The 9,566-nt window shown below is 32.3% G+C and overlaps 1 protein-coding gene across 1 annotated transcript; it reads right to left on the bottom strand.

Moving 5' to 3' along the window:
• Window positions 1–6,248: 6,248 nt before the first annotated feature.
• On the bottom strand, window positions 6,249–9,174 carry LOC123660200. Its single transcript, XM_045595300.1, has 3 exons — window positions 9,160–9,174; window positions 7,839–8,061; window positions 6,249–6,878 (listed from the first exon to the last, which is right to left on the bottom strand). Exons 1-3 carry the CDS (start codon window positions 9,172–9,174, stop codon window positions 6,349–6,351), a joined length of 768 nt encoding a protein of 255 aa, XP_045451256.1. The 3' UTR covers window positions 6,249–6,348.
• Window positions 9,175–9,566: the final 392 nt, after the last annotated feature.

The raw sequence follows: 9,566 nt of genomic DNA, 5'->3' as shown, positions 1-9,566 counted from the left end.
ATTAAACCCACTATTACTGGCATCTAGTGCAATCAATAGTTACTGAAGAATTATTTAGGAACAGTATTTATATATGGATTAATTATGAGTACCTATATAGGTATGTTATTTTAAATACATAGTTTTATTCCGAAATTATTTATACCACAATTATATCGAAATTATGTACATTTTAAAATTTGTGTTAATATGTATGAAAATCCATGAGCGAGGTTTATATGTAAACAATGATTGTTTATTGACAGAGTAATGTGTATGTTTTTTTAAATAATATTAGAATCGTCACTAGATGTCACTAGCCGCGATAATATCGTCCGTGTGTAATCACTACATAGTATAAAACAAAGTCGCTTCCCGCTGTCTGTATGCTTAGATCTTTAAAACTAAGCCACGGATTTCGATGCAGTTTTCTTTAGTAAATAGAGTGATTCCATAAAAAGGTTTATATGTATAATACGTGCACGATATAGTAGGGGAACACTGATAGTTTTATATATGTTATAATTAGTATCAGCATTGCACCCGTGCGAAGTCGGGGCGGGTCAAGTAAACAATAAAACAAAGGTTACAGTAATTAAATCCTGCGGTTTTACTTACGCCGTAACATATTAGAAAACATTTATACATGGTACATTAAATAATTAATTAATTTTAAAATATTGTATGCTTCGTTAACGTTTAAGCTTATCAGTTTTTTTTTGGCGTCCAAAAAGGATGAGGTTCTCTATTGGGTTTACCGATTTCGATTATTCAATTTTTAATCAAGAGCTGGTGCGTGTCATTTGATTATATTTCAATTTTATTGACATCGGATGAGTTCTTTACGTATCTTTAATACTTATAGCGTATTTCTTTGACTATTTTTATTATTTGGCGATGTAATTCGTCAATTTTTTTTTCGATTACTGGCAAACAAAAGTTATTTGATTATACGGTAATCAATCAGGTTTCTACATTTTACATCATTAAATAAATTAAAAGAAACATTGTAAAGAAGTTCAAACAATGTCTAACAATCAAAACATCGTAAATAATTATAATATAGCGCGTCAATCAACCACATAAAGTAACCATTTTTATTATTGCTTGTTTGTAATGTTTTGCATATTTTATGCATATATTTATGTGTTCATATACTGCATAAGGTCATTGATGCCAATCGGAAACTTATTTTCATTTTTAAAATGTATTAAAAAACAAAGTTTTAACCATTGGCTATATGAGGATTTAGAACAAGGGTGTCAAACTAAATTTTGCAGAGGGCCATGTATTAAATTTAGAATGTGTAGGCGGACCAGATTCAAATATAAAAAAAATGTAGTGTGCGCATTTTAAAACTTCCATAGAGGATCGAGTGAAGTCATGGTTCTTCTTTCTGTGACACATTGGGATCCGTAAGCCTATATACATATCCTGCGGTCCGTATCTTTGACATCAAGACGTCAAGCATTAAGATCTTGCTGAAACTCTGAGGAAGTAAGTACTTGAGGTAGTCCGAGCTCCCGTCGACAATGTGCTTGTAATGCTTCTGTTATTATAGGAGTCAATAGTTTACGGTAACCGCTTAACAACAGGCGACGTCTTTTTTGCCATCATGGTATAAAAAAAGATATTTCAAGTCCAATCTGAAGCAGGCTGACTGTGGTAGTATCTCGACCTTACAGAAGATCACAGCTAAATAATACTGCTTTCAAGCATTGTTGTGTTCCTGTGGTGAATAAGATGACCAGAGCTTCTGGTGCTGGTAATAGCTTACGATCAGGTGAGCCGTACACTTTTTGCCGACCTAGTTGTATAAAAAAACCTCCATAAACACATTTGAAGTAAAAAACACTAGGGAAATACATATTGTAGGACTTAATAAGTATATAATGTATGTGTGTATATACAATGTACACACATATGTATGTGTGGTCGTTACTCATTATTCGGACATTAACATCCTTAAACACACAAAACATAATTACTAAGATAAATATTCGAAGTCAACATTAAAGTGATAATAAATAGTATTTAACACACTTCGCTGTTCGCTAGTAACATAGTACATAGTTTTACAATGTCATCACACAGAACTGGTAAGTATTACTGTATGAAGTTAGACGAGAAGATATTAACAAAACATTGCGTCTTCCTGATAAAAGAATTCTTCGGTCAATTTGTTTTTGAGTTGAGCCATTACAAACAAAGAAAAAATCAAATTGAATCTAGATAGTTTATGAATTTTCATTATTTTGTTAAGTAATAGAATAATATCCGCCAACCCGCATTGGAGCAGCGTGGTGGATTAAGCTCTGATCCTTCTCCTACATGGGGAAAGAGGCCTATGCCCAGTAGTGGGATATTACAGGCTGAAGCGTAATAGAATAATTAATTAAAAATTTGCATATAATCAAAACAATATTTTAAAAAAAACGAGTGTGCTTAAGACCACACGACTGAAGTAAAACTTAAGAAACGTAACTCTCTCTATTTGTATTTTCACTAAGTTATATCTCCCTCTAAACTTCCGTTCGCCTCGCCCGATCACACTTTTCGTAACGATCTCGTCATGCATTCATTAGGTTACTCCCCAAGTCAAGCGTACGTGAAGAAGTTTTACTTCAAAACGCCAAATAAATCTTAAAAGTAATCAAAATAATTAACATCTAATAAATATATCATATAAACCTTGTAACAGGTCGTTTTACTAAAGGTCCAATTCGCTATGCCCTTGAAATTGATGGAGTACTAACGTTTCTTAAGCTAACCGATGTTATCTAACTTGTGGTTTCCACGAAGACTGGAATTAATGCTAATCGAATTCGAGTTACGCTTACTTTTATTTAAAGTACCGCAGCTTTAACAACCAAGTTTAGTACTGAAAATTGTAGCGAAAATGTGGTTATAAACTATTTTGTTGTTTAAAGAATGATTTGACTGAGGGTACAGAAAGAAATATCCTACTGAAAATTTGGAGCAGACCGATCGGGGAAGTACCTCGAACTTACAGAACATCACAGCTAAATAATCCTTTTAAGCAGTGTTGTTCCTGTGGGTGAGTTAGGTGACTAGAGCTCCTGACGAGGATTGGAGATCGGTAACGCGCTATGCAATGCTTGTAGTGTTGCAAGCGTCTATAGGCTACGGTAATCGCTTACCATCAGGTGAGCCGTACGCTTGATTGCCGACCTAGTTGTATAAATAAATAAATAAAAAACTACAATACCACTCACTACCTATTATTAATCTGTGCTAGTTGTGTAAAATACTATCTCAGTTTTGTTGTTTTATCAAAACCAAGACAGATTGATATCATCCGACAGACGTGAGGCAGCTGCATTGTTATCGAGTGGCGGTTTTCTGATTGACAGCTCACCTGCCAGTCGAAGTATTTGCAACACAAAACTTGAAAAACGTTGAATCGGTTTTAAATCTTATATCAAATTGTATAATTCGTTCTACTCTAAAACTCGTCATCATTGGCTTTAGTCCGTCTGTTGCAGACTATTTAGACAGTGTCGGCGTAAGTGGCACCTGATCAAATTTGGTTTCAGACTTAAGCGGCTAGAAGAACGCGACAACAACCTTCTTCCGTCATTAACACCACCCAGTTTACTCTAAATATACATGTAAAAATTCATAACCACCTCACACTAAACCATCCCCAGTATAATAAAATCTAGGTTTCCAGAAATACACAAATCTACAACTAATACTGTCGATGAACCTTATGACAGTTGTGGATATTGTTAAAAGTATTTGTAACAGGATCGCAACTGCACCACCGCGCTAACATTTTCAAATATATCGTTTGTTATCTTTGACTATAACTAGAGGTACGCGAAATGACTTCTAATTATGCATTATATCTTTCGTAAGAGATCCCATTTAAAAATGACTTAACTAGCGTATGTCAGAACACTTTCTCCAGACAATCATACTAAAAATTAAACAGCGCTCATTGAGATTTATAATTTAAACCCGAGGCAGACAAGCTATTTGCAATTAGTTTCAACGTTCAGTACGAGTCATTGGTTGCTCACAATCTGCTCACACAGAGATCTTCCGAGAATAATTGACTGCATTGTTATCTTGACGGACATATCACCATTAAGAGTTATTTTTACCTGTAGCGCTTTCTCGTTTCTCGTTTTAATTATAATTCTTAACTTAATTTTCGCATTGATATTAAGTCTTTAGATTGTTCTTGAGTGTATGTACAAGTGTATGTACGAGTGTATGTGTCGTATGTACGAGTATTTTTGTGTTGTAAATCAACGAGTAACAATAGCAGAATCGTTTCTGAGAAATAGTTTAGTTACAATACGAAGGTTAGAAGTAATGTGAAAATAAAAACAACAACTACTTGGTCAAATAAAGACGATTTCAAGAAATTTATTATTAAAGCCGCTCGGGAGTATAGTTTTATTGTATACAATATGTATGTTGTGTCTTACTTTCCTTAAAAGTTTTTAGACGTGTTAAAAAGGAATAAAATCAAGATTTAGAAAAATGTATACATATTGATTATAATAATACTCGTTAAACATACAATAATTGTGTTTGCACGCAAACAAAACACTGACTTCAATTACATCTACAAGTAATACAACGTTAGTAGACGAAAAAATAGTCAAGTAATATCAAAGATTACTCAAAACGATCATTATTAGATCTCATATGCGGTGTAATACAACGTAGGTCGATGAAAAACAATTATTAGATATATAAATGAGACCACTTGACGCGCCATTTTTCGATTAAAAAAAAATCATCCCAGTCAAAAGTTCTGAGGTATCTAAAAAAATACAATCGAATCAAACCTCCTCCTTTTTAGAAAGTTAAAAAAAAAGTTAATTTAAACTGAAATCTAGAATAGTAACTTGTCGTAAATAAAAATAAACACAATGAAATCAAATTTTAGAAATTATTCATCACTAACAACTCACGCACGAAACCGCTAAAACATCTCCATTTCTCGATACCCAAACGCAAAATTAGATTTTCTTTGAACGGTGAATGCTAAATCTATTTGCAATCGCAAAACAAATACGTAACAATGTTAGCAGGGAATTGTAGAGGCGCGCGAGACATGCGACGCTTCTGTAGTCAAGGAATAATGTTGGACCTACTTGACATAGACTTTGGATTAAGTAGAACCCAACCATTTGATAGAATTGAAGCTTACACGTCTACGTATGTATTATCGTTTATAATTTGTATGGAAATAAGTGTATCCTAATAAAAAAACTTGTTTGTTATCTTGAACGCGCTAATCTCAAGAACTACTGGTCCGATTTGAAAAATTATTTCAATGTTAGATAGCCCATTTATCGAGGAAGGCTATATATCATCACCATAAGACCAAAAGGAGCGGAGCACCAATGAAGAAGGTTTCAAAATCACTATTCCACACGGACGAAGTCGCGGGTACGAGCTAGTTTTACATATAATTGAGTCTTTATATTTTGGTACAATAAATTTAAAGTTCTATGTTTGCTCTGGCTGTCGCGCCTGTGACTTTTTCTTTAAGACATTTTTTTAGTACTTACTTTTCTTATTTTCACCTTTTGGTGTCGACGTATAATCTATTTACTTACCAGTTAAAATGACATTTAAGTATATGAAGCAAATAGAAGGACAAAAACTGTAAATTTTAAGTATTGATTATTCCTTAATCATCGTTGTAATTGACAGTAAATATTAAGTTTTACTGATGCTTTTTAAAGTAAAAGAAATGTTATGTTCAATATCAAAACTGCAATTTTTCTAGTGAGTAATTATGGATATAGTAAATAATTTTCATTAAAATTTAAGTAAAATAGGTCAATATACGCATCAAAAGATATTAAAGAACACAAAGGAATAAAATTGAGCCTAGCAGCAAATGAGTAAATACACGGTATGTTTTAATTAAAATACCGACCATTTCACAGTCTTCGTGAGCGACAGTCGAACGCATTCTTTAAGTGCGTCTTTTTTGTCTTCACTGAGATATTCTTAACTTTATCGTATAATGCCAACATTAACGTGTTCCGTTTTTAAAAATACAAAATTAGCAAGGCTTTATTCAATTTCGCTAGAATTTTTAACAATATAAATCACGATCTCGTTTTCGTTAAAGATTTTATCATAAAATAAAACAAAAGAGGACAAGAATCGAGATTCTTAAGATAGCTCTGAACGTTGTATTTTGCTTTTTACCTATTTTAAGCTTCATCATATTTTATATTAAAAGAATTTCGTCATCGCAAAATGAAAAACACTTTAAAAATTCATTATATTTATAGACTTAATACTTACTAAAAAGTAAAAAAAAAAAAAATACATAATCTTAACATGATGACTTTGTCTCTTAAATTAAATCTAGTCTTCCCCAAAAGAAATATTCTGCAAAACTTTTAATATTTCAATTCTTGCAGACAATTTCTGTTTTGCATTCAACTTCCTAAAAGTCGGTACTAGAGACAACATAAATTGCCTATCTTCATCGTTTTCATCCTTCTTAATATCTTTTAACATATCTATAACTTTTTCTTCCAACGTTTTATTTCTTTCGTAGACTACTTGCGGCTGTGGATAACTTTGTTCTGGAACATTCACTATGTTCATGGTTTGTACGTTTTTAACTTCACTTGAAGCTTCACCGTAGTCATAAATTATATCTTCTGGCTGATAGCTACTTTCTAAAGGGTCTGCTGAATCATCGCTTTCTCTCGTTTCATCACCACCATCGGTGCTGTCCATAAGGAATAGAAGATTGTTGAAATATTCGTACCTCTTTCTTCTTTTGACGTGTTGATCAGATTCCCGTTTTATGTTTTCCTTTCTTTGCAAAGCTAACTCCCTAGAGAAACACGTTCTCAAGCTTTTCCAACGCTTCTGGATTTCTCGAACTGCAAAATTTATCAAACGTATTTCAGTTTCAGATACAGTTTCGTGAAGTTTACAACTAAAGTACGAGATGTGTTGTGAAGTTTGAAAAATTTCATGTTAAACACATGTTACTTTACATAAAATCAGACATGTTGTGTATAAAATAATGTGTATATATTTAAACATTCTCACAACAATGTTGATTGGAGCACGACTAAAACTATTTATAAAAAAAAATTAATACGAGTTTAAAGTATTCTCTTGCGCCATTAAATTTAAACATGAAGGCGTAATCTTTACCCATAACATTTACCATAAGATTAGCATAAAATATGGAATAAATGTTAGAGAACTAATCGATGCAATGTTCACTCGGTTTTTATGTCAGCACTAACTAATATATTACGAAATTATTATATTTTTAATTAAAATGCATCCCTTGTAAATGATAAAATCCGTAATCTAATTAGTTTTTATGGGTTTTTAATATGTAAACAAGCTATAAATGTGCTTAAATAAACTAATACTATGTAATATGATTATAGGATATAAATAAAACGCAAGAGGAAGGTAATATATGTTATCATGAGGTAAATTGAAGAAAAATGTTAATTAAATAATTATTAGGTATACTAGAAAACAAAAACCAGTTTAGTGATTTTCGAGATTATCTAGAACATACAACATACTCGAAGTACTAAGTGTATACAAACAAAACCTTCGCAGGTTCGTCATAAATGTGCATACAATTACCGCTATCTCGATCACAATATCGAAGTACAAACAGACGCAGCAGATTCCAACAAGCACTAACAGTTCGTTCGTTATCTAGTTTTCAATATTATGTCCTATACTACACTAACCGCCTTATCACTTGCAACGATGAACTCTCAAATAAACTTAAACCGTAATCCATGCGAATAAAGTTCATGACATCTAAACCGAATCGTCCACACGTCAACAAAGCTAAACGTACATACCATATTCGACCTTATGCAACTGACTAAGTTGGTTCCAATTCCCGTGTACCTCCTCGGATATTTCGCGCCATATCTTCTCTTTATGCTTTCTATGGCTGTGGTACAATTTGTCGTTCTTGTTGTAAAGAGCTGGACGCATTTTAATAGCTTTGATCAACTTTTCTGGGTCTATATCGGACATATTTATTGATATTTTTGTAAACAACAGCGTGCGACCCGCGCGCTACACACTGAGCGACTAGCTAAGATGGCGGCAGAACTGTGGCGTCACTGGTCGCGCAAGTGTCGCGCTGCAGTGGCGACGTTCGTATTGTGAGCGATTTTATCGCATCGCTGCTACGTCGATGCTTTGGTTGATTTGATAAATTAGTCGAGGGCATCTGTTTTAATTGTATGATAATTATTTTGTACGTTAGGTATTAGTTTGTTGTTATTTACACCAGAATTGAATAAAATGGTATATTTTATTTGACGTTTTTGGACAGATGTGTATAAACACGGCTTACCATTTTTCTCAAAACATTTTGGCGCGAATTTTTAAGCGAAGTTTTTTTATTTATTTATTTAAAGATTGATGTAATCTGCAAAGATTTTTATAAGTAATTAAGGCAATTTTAAACAAAACTAAAAATGTGGTGTCATGGGACACCAGGTAGGAACGAAGTTCCTTCGGAATCGGTTCCTTCTATACTAGAAGCAACACAATTTGAAAAAAAAATGTTGAATTTTATATACCTATATTTTCTAGTTCTTGATTCTTTTTTTAAATTTTGTTGATTGGTTTTTAATTAAGTACATAAAAGTATCTAGGAAATTTTAGAAAATAACAAATACCGTAAAATAAAATAAAATAAATCAAACAAAATAATAATAATAATAATTCAAACTATTAAGTGAAATAAAAAAACATAATTATGTCTTTATTTATTTTTGTCGACATAAAATTACATAAATAATTTTAAAAGTTTACTAGTAATATTTTAGTTTTACAAACGTCATATTATACAGTCGTGTGAATGATATTACGTCACTTCCGTTATATATTTTTCTTACGGTTTTAGTATCACATTTTTTTCAGTTCGCTCGCCCAGCCAAATGTCAAGCCTGCCGTAAGGAACTTCGTTCGTCACGTTTCGAACGTCAAGTAAAAAATGGTTTTATTACTATTTCCCTTACTCATTACTTTAAAACGTTCAGAAGTACAATGCTTGCTTCCTTCGTCTTACCTGGGTTTTTTATAGAAATTAATATACGTTTTCATATATTTAGACCTCCATTAAGAACGTAACTCTAAAACATACAGACCTACATACCGACTGACTTTTTTTACAGTCATAATTATAATAATACCTTAATACAATCATTAGTAATTATCTAGATAGATACTTGTGTCCTTGTGTTTCAACAAAGCAGGCGCCATCTCACTACTACATACCACTTATTACACTCGTATATTATTAGCCTACATTCTCAGCTACTGATGACTATATTTACAAGCGCTTGAAGAAATTGTGCAGTGTAAATAAACATAATATTAATCATTAAATAAATATATACCGCGTATATTTCAAATTAAAATAACAGTATTATTGATATTGGTAAACAACGTACTGCGTAGTGAAAATATATATATTTGTAAAAAATTGTATTGTAACTGTTGTTAGTTGTGTCACCACTCTGTTGGCAAGAAAACGACAAGTAACACAACGTAGATCGACGAAAAAATAG

Source organism: Melitaea cinxia, chromosome 15, assembly GCF_905220565.1.
Source record: "Melitaea cinxia chromosome 15, ilMelCinx1.1, whole genome shotgun sequence".
In the NCBI taxonomy this organism is placed as follows: Eukaryota; Metazoa; Arthropoda; class Insecta; order Lepidoptera; family Nymphalidae; genus Melitaea; species Melitaea cinxia.
The sequence above is the reverse complement of the archived record's forward strand: the minus strand, read 5'-3'. Positions and strand labels throughout refer to the sequence as shown.